The sequence below is a fragment of the Petromyzon marinus genome, chromosome 26, assembly GCF_048934315.1.
Source record: "Petromyzon marinus isolate PM22_M1 ecotype Great Lakes invasive population chromosome 26, UKy_Petmar_22M1.pri1.0, whole genome shotgun sequence".
Taxonomy (NCBI): Eukaryota; Metazoa; Chordata; class Hyperoartia; order Petromyzontiformes; family Petromyzontidae; genus Petromyzon; species Petromyzon marinus.
Genome location: NC_133692.1, coordinates 11,726,987 through 11,746,747, shown reverse-complemented (window position 1 = coordinate 11,746,747; position 19,761 = coordinate 11,726,987). Strand labels below are relative to the sequence as shown.

General features: G+C 42.9%; 1 protein-coding gene across 1 annotated transcript; it reads right to left on the bottom strand.

Annotated features, from left to right (window-relative positions):
* Window positions 1–4,465: 4,465 nt before the first annotated feature.
* On the bottom strand, window positions 4,466–18,552 carry LOC116946276 (ras-related protein Rab-40B-like). The gene is made up of 7 exons (XM_032961320.2): window positions 18,443–18,552; window positions 17,688–18,122; window positions 11,594–11,654; window positions 11,161–11,221; window positions 10,700–10,777; window positions 10,169–10,391; window positions 4,466–8,541 (listed from the first exon to the last, which is right to left on the bottom strand). The coding sequence occupies exons 2-7, from the start codon at window positions 17,830–17,832 to the stop codon at window positions 8,261–8,263; spliced, it is 849 nt and encodes a 282-aa protein (XP_032817211.1). The 5' UTR covers window positions 17,833–18,122; window positions 18,443–18,552; the 3' UTR covers window positions 4,466–8,260.
* Window positions 18,553–19,761: the final 1,209 nt, after the last annotated feature.

The following is a 19,761-nucleotide window of genomic DNA, read 5'->3' as shown; positions in this document are numbered from 1 at the left end:
TTCAGGGACAATATCGAGCACGAACCGTCTCCCTGCGCCCACACAGAGAACACATTATAATTAGCGGACGGCACACATTTGCTTATGGCACAAACAAAAAACAAATTTACTTAGAGTGGGCTTTCGCTCCCTGTGCGTTTAAAATTGAAATTGTGTATTTGCTGCCCGGTATGTAATGTCAGAAGTGTGGACACAGCCGTTAGATGGGCTATATTTATGTTGTCCAGAAAACCACTCAACTTACCTTTTGCTCTCAGCATTCCAGCAGAAATTAAATAACTGCATAACCCTGTGCGTGGTGTACGCTTACCAACTAAGGTTGAAAGCGTTTATGTTATTAGCTCTGTCCATTCGTAACGGTGGAGGCACTAACGCTCGCAATGATGATCCAATATGAACAAGACTTGATGATGGTGTTGCGTTATTATTCGGGACGTGTCCTATTGAAAACCATCCAAATTGATTAAATGTTTCCGAAAACTTGGAGATCCAAACGAGGCTTAAAATCACCACTTGCATTTGCTAATATTTAAGAAACTTGCCCATCGTTACAACTGCCGTGCGGGGAGATCGAATTGGCGACTTCCGTATTGCAAAGTTCGCTCTGCGAACCACTACACTGCGATAGCACCCATAGAGGTCGGGAGCGCCGAGGTAGCGAGATGTTAACTACCTCGCCTGGTATGCAAGTAGGTCGTGGGTTCCATCCCGATTCTGACGCCTGCATATTTGGAGTTGTATGTTCTCCCTGTGGTCGCGTGGATTTTTCTCCAGGTCTTCCGGTTTTTCCCTCCACATTACAAATTAACATCACGCGTGTAGAGTATTTTGGCTGCTACAAGGCTGTAATTATAATATAATGGGACACACACACCCCCCCCCCCAATATTCAAATATGCTCAAAATGTCCCCCCCCAATATATTGCTATAAAATAGATTTCTGTTTATATGATTGTGGTTATGGTTGTACTTTATTAATCCCTAATCTCTGCCATTACATACAATGAAACAAGAAAAGGTAAAACAGTAAAAACAGAGCAATGTGATACAATACACTATTAGACATTATTGTAAAAATAAATACAGTCCATCCTATGTGTTAGTGAATTTTTAAAATACTTTAGGCAGGAAATGGAGGGAAATTAATTTTCAAATTTAGATCTTTTTTTCTGGGGGGGGGACCCCCAGACCTCCTGGAAGATTTGGTCCCTCCCAATGTTGACTCCATGGCTATAAATTTCCACGCGATAAGCCACTTCGTTGAGCTGTCATTTGTGATAGTCAGGTCGCTTCTGAGAAAGAGCTCTCTCGCTCAGCGAGCCTTACCTGGTAAAATAAATAAAAAAAGTTTCAATAGTTTAGTTTTATAACACACACGTAAACATATCAAACCAGTTAGAGTGGTTAGTATCACTGAGAGAAGCCCACCCGAGCTGCAAATCAGATACCACAGACGTACCACGAAAAAAACAAACTTCTGAAAGCTGGGCTCGTGGTATGTACACTTTTTTGCAGAACGTTTTTTTTTCCCCACGGCTCTGGCATCGCTTTTTTTTAAGTTGGCATGAAAAGGCCTGATGGTTTGGCTTTTTTTTAACTTTCCCAAAGGTAACAACATACCAGGGCGCTGGATCTGCTCTGCGCTGGACCAAACCGCCTCAGACCCGCGGCCGAAACTGGAACGCGCTGCTTCTGACGCACCCACGCCGCACGCCCTCGTGAAGAAACATATTAGTCACTCTAAATGTGCTTTAAATTACACAAAAAAGAGCGTAAACACACGTCCCTCTCGGTTGATCGTCACGACACAAAAGGAACAAAATAAACGAGAGACCTGAGAATGTAAAGAATGTTCTTCGGAGTGGCTAACGCAGCCCTGTCGCCATCGGGGTGCGGGGGAGGGAGTCCGAACAGGGATGAGGACCCCCCCTAACCCCCCCCCCCTTCTAATTTCTTATAATCGGGAAAAGAAATGTTGATATAATTTTCAAATGTGTATAATTCAGGGATGGGTGTCACAGCCTTTCTTCATAGACACGGGGGTGGTGGGGGGGGGATAGCTCAAGCAGAAAACAAAAACACAAAGCAGAACTCACCATTGATTGCTCATTGTGTTTACCATTTGCTTTACATTGATTGTTCTGCCCCACCCCCCCACCGCCACGTGCGTCGGTTTGTGCTCCCCCCACCTTTAAACACTTAAGCTCAACTTCACGGTTGAGCTTAAGTGTTCATCATCAGTCTTGGCAACTTTAGACATTTTTTTTCATCACCTTGTAGCGGCTGCAAGTATTTGATTTAAATGTGGACCTTTCTACGTGTTAGCATGCACTTCATGAAATGTTTGCAGTCATGCACTGAGTCTAATACAATGCCGGGGGCATGTATGTAGTCCGGTGGTGGCAAGTTGGACGGTTTCCCTTTGCCCTGAGGCTTAAGCCCAGAGGAGTTATGCATTTGCAGAGGGCACGTGCACGCAACTGCAGTTGATGGTGGACGATACGAATTTCACTCTCATTAGGTTGTATTTGACACCACAGCACGGAACTGTATTGTACACACAGCTTGTGAATAATGGGGTTGGATTGCCTACAATCCCATGTTGCAGTTGTATAGACTGGCCCGCAGAGGGAAACTGCACACAAGTTAAATCTCCATGACGGGGGTTGAGGGGGTGCGGGGTTGCCTGGACATTTAGAATTGGACATGGCATCCGTGTCAACCCCTTGTCAGTGCCTGCCTTATTACAGACCGATTCAGACCGTATTGATCACCCCGTGCCCTTATAAATCTCAATGTTCATTCCACAAAGTCCCATCACAAAGGAGAAACACAAATAGACCTTTTTTGCCCGTATTGAAACGGCTGTACGTCGTATGGACCTGAAAACTCAATTTCCCTGTACAAGAATACGGGTAAACCGTATGGGTTGACAGGTATGAGATGGGACGAGTCGCTGATTAAGTAGATTAATTTACAAACGATTATAATCGACCAGTTATTTTGTAGCCAATTGCAACCGAATATCATCGCTTTTTCTCATGATTCCGCGATTCAAATGCAGTATTAATCCATGGATTCATCTCTGAATATGGATATCATGTTTGCATAAATCCAGTTGTTACAGCTGATTCAGCAAGATATTTGCATTCCACTGTTTAATTTTTTTTAATGTTTTTAGATTATTACGTGGGACATCAAGAAGAAGTGATGCAGTAATGTATAGTGGCGTCAGATTGCTTCTGCTAGGTTAGAGGTTTCTGCAGCCTAGGATAAAATTCAACATTTAACCACATTCGGATATGACTGCATGTGATTTCATGACCAGTTGTTGCTTATGTCGTCTTCTCGCTTTGTAATCAATAACAATCACCAACGTAGCAGCTGTGCTTACTGCCACAAAGGCAATGGGTCAAAAGGTGGCACGATTCAATGAGCTCCCCAAAGCTTGAACAGATGGTTTCACAGCACATTACTGCTTCACTTGAAATCCAATGGCATTCACAAGGGACCTAATTAAATCTATTTTTTAAACTTCCTAAAATTCAATTATTTAAATTACTCCATAAATAACTAAAAACGGTGCATTACCGCAACAAGACTGTCTTCTCTGGAGTGACGTCGATGTATTTGAACTTTGTACCGGTCCCATGCTTAGAGGTTCTAATATATCATGACGTCTGGTATCATCCTGTCGCCATCCTTGAATCTCACCCAGATCCAGAAGAACGCTGGTGAACAAAGTGGAACGTGAACGTGCGGAATCAACACCTCATTTGAGACCCAAACATCGCACCCTCTGGCTTGGACATTACTTGAAGACATTGGCGGTGTGACAATGAGCCACATTAAAATATTAACAGGCTGATGCACACATCTCCTTCATGAAAGGAAATTGAAAGACGTGCCACGGTAGTGCGATTGTGACCATGCAAACCAAACTATTGGCCATGTAGTAAACCACTGGTCTGTGCTTCAATGGAGGAATAGCAAGACTCCACGAGCTCTCTCCTTAAACCCTCGTGGCTAGCAGATCTCAACATTGGCATTTAGCTCTTGAACATATTGCCAAACGTAAAAAATATATATTACAGCCAACATCTTAATTATTTTTTATTTGACCAGGTAAGGCCTGGTCACAAGTGGCTCAACGAAGTGGCTTATCATGTGGAAATTATAGCAGCCAAATGCTCTAAACTCATGTTTCTATATGTGGAGGGGAAAACCGAAGGACCCGGAGAAAAATCCACGTGACCATGGGAAGAGAGACACAAACTCCAAATATAGAGGCGTCAGGGTCGGGATCGAAGCCACGACCTCCTGTATACCAGGCGATGTAGTTCACATCTCGCCACCTTACGTTTCCTCAATACCAAATGTGGTCAATTAAATAACAAAGTCAAATATTAGCTACACGTCATTAATAATAAAAAACATGTTTAAGAATAGTGCACAACCGTACAGCTACCGCCACTTCATTTTATTATAATGTACCAAAATACAATTTCTTCAACAGCTTGTGATTTTAAAAGTTGAAGCAGCTACACATGCCTTTTTATGAATAATTTTCAAGACTTTTTGATATACTGTATCAACCTCAGGAAGTAGACTTTCCCCCCATTGATGGGGTAAATGGCTTGCATACATGAAAGCAAACACTGTAAATATTATATTCTTGGTTCTTTCGGTAAAGTCACGTTGAAGGGAAACAATAAAATAATATATTGTTTTATAGATATTTTATTGTTTCCCTTCAACGAAAGAACCGGTAAAGTCACGTTGAAGGGAAACAATAAAATATCTATGAAACAATATATTATTTTATTGCTTCCCTTCAACGTGACTTTACCGAAAGAACCAAGAATATGAATCACTGCAGTCACGAAAGCTTTAAATCAAAATTGTTTATGTTTAACTATGTATTTATTTTAATTTACCAAAGGATGTAGTTTTTCAAGCGTCAATAAATTAAATTGATAGTTTATTTCCTCTTTCCTATCGTTGTTTCATGCCCTAACTTTTACACATTATCAGTGCTCATGCAGAAAGGGATGTTGCTAGAATCTATATGCAAGGCCAATGTCAGTACATAGCTACATGCATTTATATTTTACAAATACGGTGCACAGTAAACATGCCCAATTCATGCGGACCCTGATATAGGATTTACTGGATAAAATACAATACAGTACAAGCCCTCTGGGACCGAGCTTTATATTTTAATGTTAACAAATATTGAAGCCCAAAGTCAGACCAAATTGTGATGGCAAACCTTGAAGAAAACACTTGGGGTTATGTACCGAGTTATTTGATAGAGATAAATATACAAAGTTAAACCTGAACGTATGCAACAGCACATTTTGATAACTTGTTACACAGATCAGATGTCTTCCTCCACAAGCATTTAAGCAGCGCCCATCAATTGGTGTCGGTGTTCTAACCTCCACATCTGTGATGGGGAGGGGGGAAATATCCAAAGGATGACCACACTTGGCTGATGGTGAGTTTAAACCGCAATTTGGATTTGAACCTGCAACCTGATTGCAAGTCAAACGCTCTAACCAGTACACCGTGGCAATTTTAATTAACTTAGCATGCCTCTCGTGGAAAAAATGCTGATTAGTGGCCATTGCAATAACTTAACTACTCAGGTGCTGATGGCATAAAAAAATATTCTGTCCTGCCAACGATGCATGGAATAATGAAATAAAAAAACTGCTGGTTTACAATACATTGTTCAAAAATGTTAAGTTTGTTTTGGTTTACCAGGTTTCTCACAAGAAACTAAAAGCTGAGTGTTTAACAGATGCTCTGGTGTGTGTGAAGCTTTACCAACTAATTTGGTTCATAAGTCTATAATAAAAGTCCCTCGTTTTTGACAATAAACTCAATCAACTAATATTGTTGTCCAACAGGAACATTTAATATACATGTCAATGCCCATTCAAAATAAAAACAATCCAGATTATGGTATGCATGAAATCAATAGCATCATGCACTCTTACTAAGAAATGTTCTTTTTTTAAGTCTTTTTGCATAGATCTGCAAATGTGCTTTCAAAACTGGCCAAAGGTACAATCCATTTCAACAGCACTATTTTATTAAAGTTTATATACATATAATTATCAAATTATCTACGTATTATAAAACACACTACTCGTCATCCCCTTATGAAATAGTTAAGGAAAATTGCGTTACACTTGACATGAAAAATACACCACCATTGTCCACTTCACAAGCACACATGCACATTAAAATCTTTGGTTTCAAATGAAACCTGTTAAACCACTTGAAACAATTCCACAATGAAAATGAAACAAACTATTAAGTCAAAAGTCAATAAAAACACGGACCATGAACTCCTGAGTGTCTCGCACTGACACGTGCCCAACATGTGCAAGGCAATTGTAAGGATCTAAAAATATTCTATTTCTGGTGCCACGCAATACACAATTCACCATATCACTCCACACAACCGAGATGCTGTGCCAAATCAAATTGGAGTCACCCACATTTGGGCGTCGGACAGAGTTGAACATTTGCTCCGATTGCACCGTTTTCTTGTTCATTAATAAGCTGTATTGCTCACAGGTTTCTTTAGTAGTGTTTGGCTTGTGCGGTTCTAATCACATCAAGGTTATTAGCTGCTCATCACAAATGGCCAAGCCAAGCTGGTCGACCAAATGTACATTTCTTGTCCTACTTCCAGTTGCATACCGTCCACCAAATCAGAAAAGCGGTAAGCTTCACAGGTTTTCCATCCAAGAAATCCACATAGCCTTCCTGAAGAACAGGTCTGGCCACAGGCCAGCACTCGCTGGGGCAACTAATCATTTCCTCTAGTTCACTATTGTATTCGAAATCACCTGCACTAATCAGTCGCAATGACAGGAGCTTCCCCACCCACTCGAAATGGTGCCACAGAACTCCAGGACTATACTCAGCATGATGCATGCACCATGGGATGCAGCAACTCCTCGAGGTCGGAAAGAGAGATTTGTTTAATTATTTACTTTTCCTCGATCCTTCCCCCCCCCCCCCCCCCCGTCAAATGCTGAAACCAGTTCCCCCCCCCCCCCAAGCAGACCCGCCACATCTTACACATTTCACTCAGACACAATGCTACTTTGCAAAAGAACACCTTTGTATGCGAGGCCAACAGCAAGATGCACAGACCCAGCTTTTTTAAAACATAAATTGATTGCATACTAAAATGTGTGTACCACTAACTTTAAGACGCCATGTCTGTGGAGGCTGCGATTTTCAGATTCCAGCGCTGTAGCGATTTTTTTTAGTGTACAACAGCCTATTCACACACTTTATACCTCGAGTGTTTTAAACCATTGTGCATTGCTGGACAATTGCGTAACGGTGGACAAATCTACGCTTCGTATAAACATGTCAAGCACACGGAACACTGCGGTTGGCACATGCCACTATTAAAAGACATCATGACAGCAAGTATCACACATACAAAAAAATATCAATATTTAACACACCAACCAAATGAGAGCTATCAAATTGGCTAACATTTGATGCATGTGTAATGGCTCTGTTGCTTGCATGGTCCTCCAAAGTTTCCCATGCTCTGCTTGCTGTAACTAAGCATGCTGCACATGATATGTTAGCTGTGTAAGCCTATGTCTTAAAATATTTTTAAAACCTGTAAACATATTCTTAGAGTGGTGCATCTTCAAGCTCAAAAATAACCCCTTCAGGATATGACCGAAGGCAGAGAAGATCACCGAGAGCCAGAACTTGGTGACAATTCGTTAAAAAAAACCTACTACAAATAAATACTCATAGTAGACCTTGTTTGTGAACATCACCTTGACCATGTTTAAAAACAACTTGAGGAAGATCTTTATACGCCATAAAAAGGGTGAAAAAATTACGAGAGAGATATATGTACATGAGTGTACATGTCAATATATTTACACTGTACAAGTTTGCAGTCAATTCAACATCACAATAAATCATGACTATCGACATCCAAATCTGTTTTGCTCAGCTTCAACAAAAGCAGTGCACAAGGTTACAAACTTGTACATATACACACCTGCACAAAGATGACCAAACACTGATAGCAAAAAGTGCATAGGATGACCTACAATCGTTTAAAAGTGTTACTTTTTTTTGACAATCTCCCATGAACAACATTTCAACAATGACTAAGAGTCCTCTGAACGAAACACAATAACATTAAGACTGGGCCAACAAAATGGTTCTCAGACCCAAGGACGGGGGTTCGTTTTGACGACTAAGATATTTTACAGCTGTTCCTCGTGCAGCTCTCTGGAGGGGACAGCACTGGCCGTGTGACCTTGATGGAGGGAGACTTCTTCAGACTGCTCCTTTTCCCGGCGTTGCTCGTGTGTGGGAAGTACGAGTGGCCGTGCATGGTGAAGGCGTTCATTCCGTTGGCCATCGAGAAGGACTTGAGGTGGCTCTTCACCGTCACGGGCAGCGGCAGCTTGTCAATGAGGTGGACTGGCGTACACGAGACGATGGACCGGCAGCACAGGTCCTGCAGGCTCAGCACTGAGGAAGGTTGCCAAGGAATAATACGCGAATGTTGCCAGGGACCCCGTCATGTCAAGGAAAGGTTAAGCACTACATTTCTCATCACATTTGTAAAAACAAAACCACCACTTTCAGTAATATCGTCTCATAACAAAATATTTAGTCGCCTAATGGTTTGGGCAATGGTTCTACTTCAAAGTAGGGAGAGGATGAAAAGATTGGCTTACAGTTGGAAATTGCACTAAACGAAATGCCCCTCTTACTATAGTTTAACATTTTCCAGCATTTGTACAGCACATGTAAAAGCACAATCTCAAAATAGAAAGTCGTTTAATGTTTCTGCTGTCTTTCCACAATTAAGACAAACACATTTTCATTAACATTAGCATGGTGCATATTCTACTGTTATGTACAAGCTTTTTTTTTGTCAATCCACTACGGATCGATGGCCTCTCCACAAAATGTAGACAAAGTAAATTTGCTTCTGCTGCGCTGCAGTGCCCTCTTCTGGCCACAACGTGGCATAGCCCTGCAGCGGCATAAACCACACTGGCATATGCAGTGGTCCACCCGTGATTCTATTTTTGTAAATGGAATTAGGAGACGTTTCCCCGAGTGAATATTATTTTGTCGAAGCACAAACCCGGTTGTTTAATGATCGTCTGCTTTGCCCATCTCAAAGCGCTCAGCAAGCAGCCTGGCTCGTATCTGAAGTATGTTATTTAAGTCACTTCAATTAATTAATGTCCTATTTAACTCCTTTAGTACTATTTTAAATAATGTGGTACAAAAGGTTCGAAATTAAAACATTGGCAATTTAGATTTAAATAACTATTCCCCAGCAATTTTTGGGGAATTTGTATATCGTTAGGAATCTGGATCAGATAAACAATATTTACATGCACTTTTAGTCTAATTTCACAATGAAAAATATATTTAATGGTGTTACTATATAAAGATTTCAGTATGAATACAAACATTAAATATTATTAGTTTAAATTATAAGACTTGCAAACTAAGTTGCATCAAAAAAGACGTAGGACCATCTATCCACTGCTGGATGATGCCTTTGGATCTTGGGAGTTATCCGACCTTATTTCACTGAGATGCTCAGTGCAAGTTGATGAAGTGTGCTCATAGGACCGGTTTAGACATCACTCGCCACTGGTGTTAGCCATAGACTGGAATCAAGCTCAAGTTGCTGGGTTCATAATACACTGCGCTAACCACTGCTCCACCCGAAATTTCATGCAACATGATGAAGTCGAAACATATGATCCCATTAAACAAAAAACACATTTCACGTATAAACTGTGCATCGTACCTGTGTACTGGTAGCATGACACATTGAATCTCCATATAGCAGCGAGGTATTTCGCACACCTTTGGAGTTATGGCCGATAAATCATTTTGATCCACAATGCAGCTTCGACCTGGGAAATGTAACTAACAATATTGGCCCATAAAGGAGGCGAGCATCTGCCAACTCCAACATATTTCACGATCTCCATTGCTTCCGGCATCACACGTCAGGACTGTGGCACCACGATCGAGCACATCAATCATGCTCGCCACCAAGGCGTTCGCAGTGCTGCAGACACTCGCTGTCACAACGCCTTGGCGACGCTGCGCGTGCGATACTTACCTCGGTTGGGCCTCCAGAGGCGCTCCATGCCGTGCCGCATGAGGGCGATGCGGGAGAGCTGCGTTAGCGACTCGGTGATGTTGAAGTTGCACAGCGGGCTGACCTCGAAGTAGGTCATGCTGTGGCGCTCCGCATAGGCCTGTGCCTGCTCGGTGCTGACCTGCCGCTTGAACGCTAGGTGCAGGCGATTGCCCACCAGGATTCGGGGCACACCCGGCGCATGCTGCGGGCGTGCGCGCGAGGTCACAAACGAATAGTCATGCCAATTGACCGTAAAATACAAAACACCCAAACGTCTCCACTAGCCAGATATATCAGACGTGAGAGATTCACATCGCTGGATTCGATCATATTTGTATAGAGCATAATTTGACTAAGTACGTGATTGTTATTTGGTTAGGTTGCCACTGCCCTCTTAACTGCATCTTGTATGCGTGCACTTTTAATTATTAGCTGCTTCTCATTCGTCTTGGGTCACATGTGTAGGCAAGTAAACTGGTTACATTGAGAATAAAGGGCCAAAGTTCTCACCTCGTCAATTTCTTTGATCCATCTCTCGATCCCATCAAAAGACCAACGGCTGGTGATGTCATAGACCAACACTATGCCCTATTTGAAGCAACAGAGTCCAAAGATAAAATAAAACACAACTGTGGTTACTAAGTAAAAACAAGGCCTCTTGGGACATGTTAAGAGGCTTACATTTTGTGTCTTTCATCAGGGTGCTACAGCAGTGGTGGCGTCCTGTATTATTTATATCATTGCCGTTTTTAAAGGGACACACTATGATCATTTCTGCACCAATTAAAATAACCATTACTTAGACAATCATGAAGGCAGTCACACACATTGAAGTAATGAAATGGTGTAAAAAAAACGTATTCATGGGTCCGCTATTTGGAAACTGCGGGTTGCTGCCATTTGCAAGCAATTTCGCAATTGAATGCGAATAATTTGAGGCGATGCAAAATGCATGATATATTCTCAAATACCTGCGCGCCACGGGAGTATGAGCGAAAGATTGTACAGAACCTTCCCTGTCCTGACGTGTCCCTGCACGAACACAATTCAGAACCGTGTGTAAATTGTTGGTGCACCTCCCAGGAAAAAAACAATCGTTATTCAACGATGTCTTAAAACAAAAAAATAGCTATGTAAAAAAACCCTCATTGATCAAGACACTTATGAGTAAGCAACGTATAAGCAGAAAAATACTCGGATTTACGGCTGGATGAGAAGTTAAAATTGGGATTTGTATGAGGTTAGCTTCTAAAAACTGATGTCTATTTTTTAAGTGACAATGGATCTCACTAGGGCATGAAAAGCTCAACATTCGCTAGTGCACAGCAGCTATTACCATTGCACCAGATTGTGTTACAAATGTTTACTGTTCTATACAATTACGGTACTTGTGTTCCAAGTTACCAGAGCTGGAGTTTAATACGTCGTCCATCCAGAAGGATTGTTGTTGTTTTACAGGTTACGCCTACAGATAAAAAAAACAATTAAAAGCATTAAAGTAACAAGAACAGCATATGAAAACAAGTCATGATATTCACGATAGTGAAACAGCATCAACGGTGTTAAACAGATTATCACAAACACAAATTTCAACCTTACTAAAGCAGCATACAGTGAGGGAAAAAAGTATTTGATCCCCTGCTGATTTTGTACGTTTGCCCACTGACAAAGAAATGATCAGTCTATAATTTTAATAGTAGGTTTATTTGAACAGTGAGAAACAGAATAACAAAAAAAAATATCCATAAAAACGCATGTCAAAAATGTTATAAATTGATTTGCATTTTAATGAGGGAAATAAGTATTTGACCCCTCTGCAAAACATGACTTCGTACTTGGTGGCAAAACCCTTGTTGGCAATCACAGAGGTCAGACGTTTCTTGTAGTTGGCCACCAGGTTTGCACACATCTAAGGAGGGATTTTGTCCCACTCCTCTTTGCAGATCTTCTCCAAGTCATTAAGGTTTCGAAGCTGACGTTTGGCAACTCGAACCTTCAGCTCCCTCCACAGATTGCTTCTTCTTGAGCCACTCCTTTGTTGCCTTGGCCGTGTGTTTTGGGTCACTGTCATGCTGGACTACCCATCCACGACCCATTTTCAATGACCTGAGGGAAGGAGGATCTCACCCAAGATTTGACGATATATAGCTCCGTCCATCGTCCCTTTGATGCGGTGAAGTTGTCCTGTCCCCTTAGCAGAAAAACAACCCCAAAGCATAATGTTTCCACCTCCATGTTTGACGGTGGGGATGGTATTCATGGGGTCATAGGCAGCATCCTCCTCCTCCAAACACGGCGAGTTGAGTTTATGCCAAAGAGCTCCATTTTGGTCTCATCTGACCACAACACTTTCACCCAGTTGTCCTCTGAATCATTCAGATGTTCATTGGCAAACTTCAGACGGGCATGTATATGTGCTTTCTTGAGCAGGGGGACCTTGAGGGCACTGCAGGATTTCAGTCCTTCACGGCGTAGTGTGTTACCAATTGTTTTCTTGGTGACTATGGTCCCAGCTGCCTCGAGATCATTGACAAGATCCTCCCGTGTAGTTCTGGGCTGATTCCTCAAAAGGAGACATGATGGTTCAATGAGCCACTCTGTCTACAGGAAAGTTACCCATACAGATGCTTACTTGAAACCGGATTCCCACCACCATCCATCCCAGAAGAACTGCCTCATCAAGACTCTATACCATAGAGCCCAATGCATTTCCGACCAGGAACACATTACCAGTGAACTCAAGCACGTACACCAGGCTCTCAGGGCTAATGGCTACTCCTACTACACAATCTGCAAAGCCATCACTCCAGTCATGAAGAAGGATCCTCTTGGAGAATATAAAGTTTATTGATAACATGAAGGTAATTTATACATGAAGGTAATTTATATTTTAGTTTTTATTGGTTCACTATATAGTACTGTGAATAGCTCAGATGTGTAGTCATTTCTGTGACCAGTCACTAGCAAATCACCCAGTTATTTCAATGCTAAATTCGCCTAGTTATTTCAATGCTAAATTCTCCTGTTTGATTTGTACTAAGTGCCTCGGTGAATGTGTATGCTCTGACTTCAACGTAACTATTTCTGTAGCAGTTACAAGCGAATCACTCAGCCATTTCAATGCTAAATTCTATGCTAATCCCATTGTCAAGGGGTGCCTCTGCGGATGTGTATGCCTTAACTTAGCTATTTCAATGCTAAATTCTATGCTAATTCCTTTTAACAATGGGTGCCTCTGCGGATGTGTATGCTTTAACTTTTAACATAGCTATTTCTGTGACCAGTCACAAGCTAATCATTCAGCCATTTCAATGCTAAATTTTATGCTAATTCCTTTGTCAAGGCTCTTTGTTCCTCTCACACAGCTTAAAAGCCGTGATCTGAACGTGGCTCTCTCACTCCAGCGCTGTCCTACCAGACAGTCTCGCCCCCTTCACCTGATGAAGGCCGCTTGTGTTGTGGCCGAAACGTCGTGAGAATATTATTGTGTTATTTTATTTTATCAATTTATTATTTTATTCTCATTCTACGTGACTTTACCGAAAGAACCAAAGAAGATGATTCCTCACCGTTCAAATGATCATTGCAACTCCACGAGGTGAGATGTTGCATAGAGCCTCAGGCCGAGGGAGATTGACAGTTATTTTGTGTTTCTTCCATTTGCGAATAATCGCATCAACTGTTGTCACCTTCTCACTAAGCTGCTTGGCAATGGTCTTGTAGCCCATTCCAGCCTTGTGTAGGTCTACAATCTTGTCCCTGACATCCTTGGAGAGTTCTTTGATCTTGGCCATGGTGGAGAGTTTGGAATCTGATTGATTGTTTCTGTGGACAGGTGTCTTTTATACAGGTAATAAGCTGAGATTAGGAGCACTCCCTTTAAGAGTGTGCTCCTAATCTCAGCTCGTTACCTATATAAAAGACACCCGGGAGCCAGAAATCTTTCTGATTGAGAGGGGGTCAAATACTTATTTCCCTCATTAAAATGCAAATCAATTTAAAACATTTTTGACATGCGTTTTTCTGGATTTTGTTGTTTTTGTTTGGTCTCTCACTGTTCAAATAAACCTACCATTAAAATTATAGACTGATCATTTCTTTGTCTGTGGGCAAACGTACAAAATCAGCAGGGGATCAAATACTTTTTACCCTCACTGTAATCATAATTCAGGAGTACCTTGTCAGAATCTATTAAAAGCTATCAAAACCATTAAAGCACGTTTTGTATATTAAACAAAATAACATTAAAGAGACGGTATATATTTAGAGAAGTAACTTATTGTCAATGGAAGTCATATGCTCTGTCGTTCAACAAATGGAACATCTGCACATTCATTTTACTCATTTAGTACAGTATCTTTTAACTATAATTTATTGCAACTGTGCAATGATAACGTCATATTAGACATGTGGCGACAGTGGTAATGTCTATGGGAAAATGTGTTAGAAATAACTCCAAAATCCATGACAGATCAGCCACATTGCCTGCAGAACAGGAATCGTCCTTTGCCTTTAATACGAAACAAGAGGACTTTAGAGGACATGTTAATGAGGCGACAAGTGAGGAGCAAAAATTGTTACTTTGTATGGCATCTAAGAAAGGTTGAACACATGTGGGATCAACCCAGGTGGATACAAATGGAGCATTGGGGGGTGAGACGAAAGTATGTGGGAAGGATATGACACTGTAAGGCCACCAATATGCTAAAGGCTTTGATTCCACAATTGACTGGGAACAGCTGATGAAAACAATACTGGCAACGTGTCCGATACCAAAGCTGATGGTGGCCATTAAACGTATGGTGTTGAAATCCCCAAGCAACTCGATGGACTCTCATGATTCTGCAATAATGATTTGATTTGAAATCATGATTTGATTCCAGAATCATATTTTTTGGCCTCATTGGATTGTTTTTCATTTATTTGTCCAGTTTGTAGAAATGCTTTTGTTCTATTCACCGAAATGTAGCATGATATTAATTTTCTATCATTTACATGCATATTAAATGTCTCTTAAACGTATCTGAACATAACAATCTAAACCTATGGACCAATGCATTGTTAGTGGCCATCTTTGCTGTATCTGCCGGTGACATCACTGATGTTGATGGTGTAAAGTTAGTGTTCCTAATTATGATGAATTATATTACCGATGATTAATTATTGTGATACTTATGCAATTGATAGATGCTGCTGGTAATGATGAACATTATAACCAGCAACCACCCAACATCTACAATGCTAATTGAAATGTCTTCATTGTGTATGTTCAACAATAATTTCCAAGTTTAAAAACTCAGATTTTATTTTGTTTTACTTAAGCAAATTCTAACACGTTATGATATGGTTTTCCTATTTCTGGCACTAAAACAGGTGTTAAGACGTTCAAACACCAAACTGAAACCTTTGCAAGGAACCATGTCTGCATTTACCACATATATTTGTGAATGAAATTCTAACACGCTTTGTAAATGTTGCAAAACTCATCAGATATAAAAGTGTGCAGGCTGGAAAAAATATCAGTAACACACACAAAAGTGTAATTTCATGACAGCAAAAGGTGCGATTTTGACCATAACATTGGATTGCCCAACATGATTCACATGCCATGAGACATCAGCACACTTCATGTACGATGCACACACATCCTTGTATTAGACTACCAACTCAAATTAGTTTTATTGTAGATGGCAATAGGACAGTCATATAACTCTATGCCATTTTCATTTTTGCTAGGAATCATCAGTACAATACAGCCATTATTATTAAGTACTCCAACTTCAGCTTTAAACCTGTGTGTACTCACACCCTGGTACAATCACCAAACAGATGAACATAGCCATTCAAGAGTTTCCTTTGTCTCAAGGAGCTGTACTTGCTAAGGGCTTAAGGGCCCTTTTGGGTTCGTCAAAACACACAACGGCAGCCATGCATTACTTGGTGAGAAGTAAACATTGGCTGGCTGTATCCACGGACAAAATGGTACCCGGTACCCGTCGTGCAACTGTGGAATTTCCACCACTAATCCAAATGGGCATGAAAAAAATGTACATGCATTCTCTTTGGATCTTTCGGTCAAGTCGCGTAGATAGAAAAATTAATAAACTAATAAAAAATCACGAGCGATGATCTTGCACGTTTGGTGGGCATGGTTGGACTGTGTCGTGTCAGCCGTCTTCAGGTGAAAAAATACAGCAGGCGGACTGCATTATTATAATACAGTATGTGACTAAAAAAAGTGTAAGAACATAGGGAGCAGAGGGGGGTGGGGGGGGGGTTCAACTGCCCCCCTAAACTTTAGGAAAGTGGAAGAATGCATTGACTATTCTTGCCAACAGCCATGTGGGCAGCCCTGGCTACCGATCATGGGCCCCCAGTGGCTACCGTCTTAACTTCAAAAGGAGCTTCCAGCTGCCTCGTAAACAGCCACCATTACAACAACCATAAATACCACCACAATTATTTCCAGCAAACCACCACTAGCAAAGCATTACCAGAACGAACAGCAGCACCATTACCCTCAGCACTACCACTTTCAACACCACAAGCGGAACCATCGGCACCACCAACATCACCAACGTTTGCTAACTTCAAGACACATTCATTCCTACCACCCCCACTGTAAAGAAAGATTTTAGACAAAGGCCGAATAAAAATCACGACTTGAAAACCCGGCCAGGTGGCAAGCCTACTGACGAGTAGCCACATCAATCAGGAATCTCACTGGATCCAGAAAAAAAAATAAACCTCTGACAAACCGACTGGAACAGTGCAGACTTCCGGAATAAACACCTCAATTCGAGATCCAAACATCGCACACCTCCTGCCTTTGACATTCTTTGAAGACACTGGTGTACCATCAACTGCATCGTACAATGGAACAGGCCGATGATGCGCGCATCTCACATTAAAGACAAGCCACAGGGTGTGATTGTGGTCATCCAATCCAACTCTGGACCATTTAGCGTATACCACACTGTGGTCTTCACTCCATCATTATAGGCGTTGTAAAACGTACACAAGGCCACTCTCGAAGCCCTCCCGTCGTGGCAAGCAGCCCTCAACATTGGCACTTGGCTCCTGAACATACAAACTCCGTGTGTCATCCGTGAATTCGTGTATCCGTTAATTTGCCCTAATCGGGTGGTCAGCGAAACCAGATTCTTCAAAATATCCGTGGTGGGAGGAGGGGGAGTAATGACATTCAAACGGACTTATTCGGCAAACACTTCAAATTATCCGTGGTTATTCGTGGTCGCGTCCTCGTATGAACGGGAGAATAATGCCCGGGTTGGGATCACGGATATTTGGAACCGAATAAACGGGAGTCGGACTGGTATTGACATTGTCAAGAACGGCCATAGCGCGAGAGAGAGAATGAGAACGTGGTGCGCCAGGTGCCAGCCGCAAAGCCGAATCCCGCAGACTCCCGGAAAGGAAGAAGGGGGCCAAGGGAGAGAGACAGAGCTGGGGAGGGAATTGAATGCGATGGTCTCACCGACTCCGGAGCAGAATCCCGGCGGTTCTCCCTCCCCGTCCTCGCTGAGCGTGGCCAGAATCTCCCCTTTGCCCACGTCGCTGTCCCCCACCAGGAGGAACTTGAGCAGGTAGTCGTACGATTTGACGGGACTGCCACGGCTCATTGTACCCTCGCCGTCCACCTCATCTTTGTCGAAAATCGTTAACACGGTCGCGCGCACACACACACACAAACGCAGACGGCCTCGACAGCCGCCGCCGCTGCTGGTACCCAAAAATACCAAAAAATCCGGATCGTTCAAATGGCCGCGACTTGTGCGAGGCCCCGCGCGAGACACCGACCCTCGCCTAGATCCACGGCCGGGGTAGGCGGTCTCGGCTCCCGCAGGGCGGGCACCTCCTCGACGCGGGGGCCGTGGCTGGTTGGATGGGCACGTGAATGGACGGAAGAAAACTGCAGACAATAAACACGCGCGGTTCTGTTTTCAAGCGCAACATCTAACATGCAGAGGGTTAAAAGATAATCTAGTCGCACGTTTAAGGGTTAAGTTTGTAAAAAAACACGACAGAATTGCGATGTTTGGCGAGTGTCGCACGCGATCGCTCTAACAAAAGGCTCTGGAATGGGCAAGCGCAGAGGCTACCCCGCATGATGCTGCTGTTAACGGCGTATGAAGCGATAATAAAACGCCACTCGGTTGTTTAATTCAGTCAACGCTATTCAATGATACATAATTTATTATTATCGTCGTTGTTTTGTTAACGATGACAAACCTCGATGTTCAAAAGCGCACGCTCATCCGCCCGCGCGTCCTAGGGGCCGAGTTGCTGTCGGCTTCCTCTCTCGGGCGAGCAGCCGGCAGCCGGATTGGTCGTCTCTCAACACAAGAGCTCTGCCATTGGCTGCCTCGCTCTCACGCGCGTGAACATACATTATCCGCCACTCCCATTATCCGCGACTCTCATTATCCGCCACTCCCATTATCCGCCACTCCCATTATCCGCCACTCCCATTATCCGCGACTCTCATTATCCGCGACTCTCATTATCCGCCACTCCCATTATCCGCCACTCCCATTATCCGCCACTCCCATTATCCGCCACTCCCATCATCCGCCACTCTCATTATCCGCCACTGGCTTTAACCAGCACTCCCATTTTCCGCCACTCCCATTATCCGCAACTCCCATTATCCGCCACGTCCATTATCCGCCAATCCCATTATCCGCCACTCCCATTATCCGCCACTCTCATTATTCGCCACTCTCATTATCCGCCACTGGCTTTAACCACCACTGACATTTTCCGCCACTGCCGTTATCCACCACTCCCATTTTCCACGACTCCCATTATTCGCCACTCTCATTATCCGCCACTCAAATTATCCGCCACTGGCATTAACAGTCACTTCCATTTTCCAACACTCCCATTATCCACCACTCCGATTATCTGCCACTCCAATTATTCGCCACTCCCATTATCCGCCACTCCCATTATTCGCCACTCCCATTATCTGTGACTGCCATTATCCGCGACTCCTGTTATCCACCACTTGCATTATCCGCCACAGGCATTAACTGCCACTCCCATTGTCCGCCACTCCAATTATCCTCCACTCCCATTACCCGCCACAGGCATTAACCGCCACTCCCATTTTCCACCACTCCCATTATCCACCCATTATTCACGACTCCCATTACCCGTGACTGCCATTATCTGCAACTCCCATTATCTGCCACTCCCATTATCCGCCACAGGCATTAACTGCCACTCCCATTTTCCACCACTCCCATTATTCGCGACTCCCATTACCCGTGACTGCCATTATCCGCAACGTCCATTATTTGCCACTCCCATTATTCGCCACGGGCATTAACTGCCACTCCCATTTTCCACCACTCCCATTTTCCACCACTCCCATTATTCGCAACTCCCATTACCCGTGACTGCCATTATCCACAACTCCCATTATCTGCCACTCCCATTATCCGCCACAGGCATTAACTGCCGCTCCCATTTTCCACCACTCCCATTTTCCACCACTCCCATTATCCACCACTCCCATTATCCGCGACTCATATTATCCGTGACTG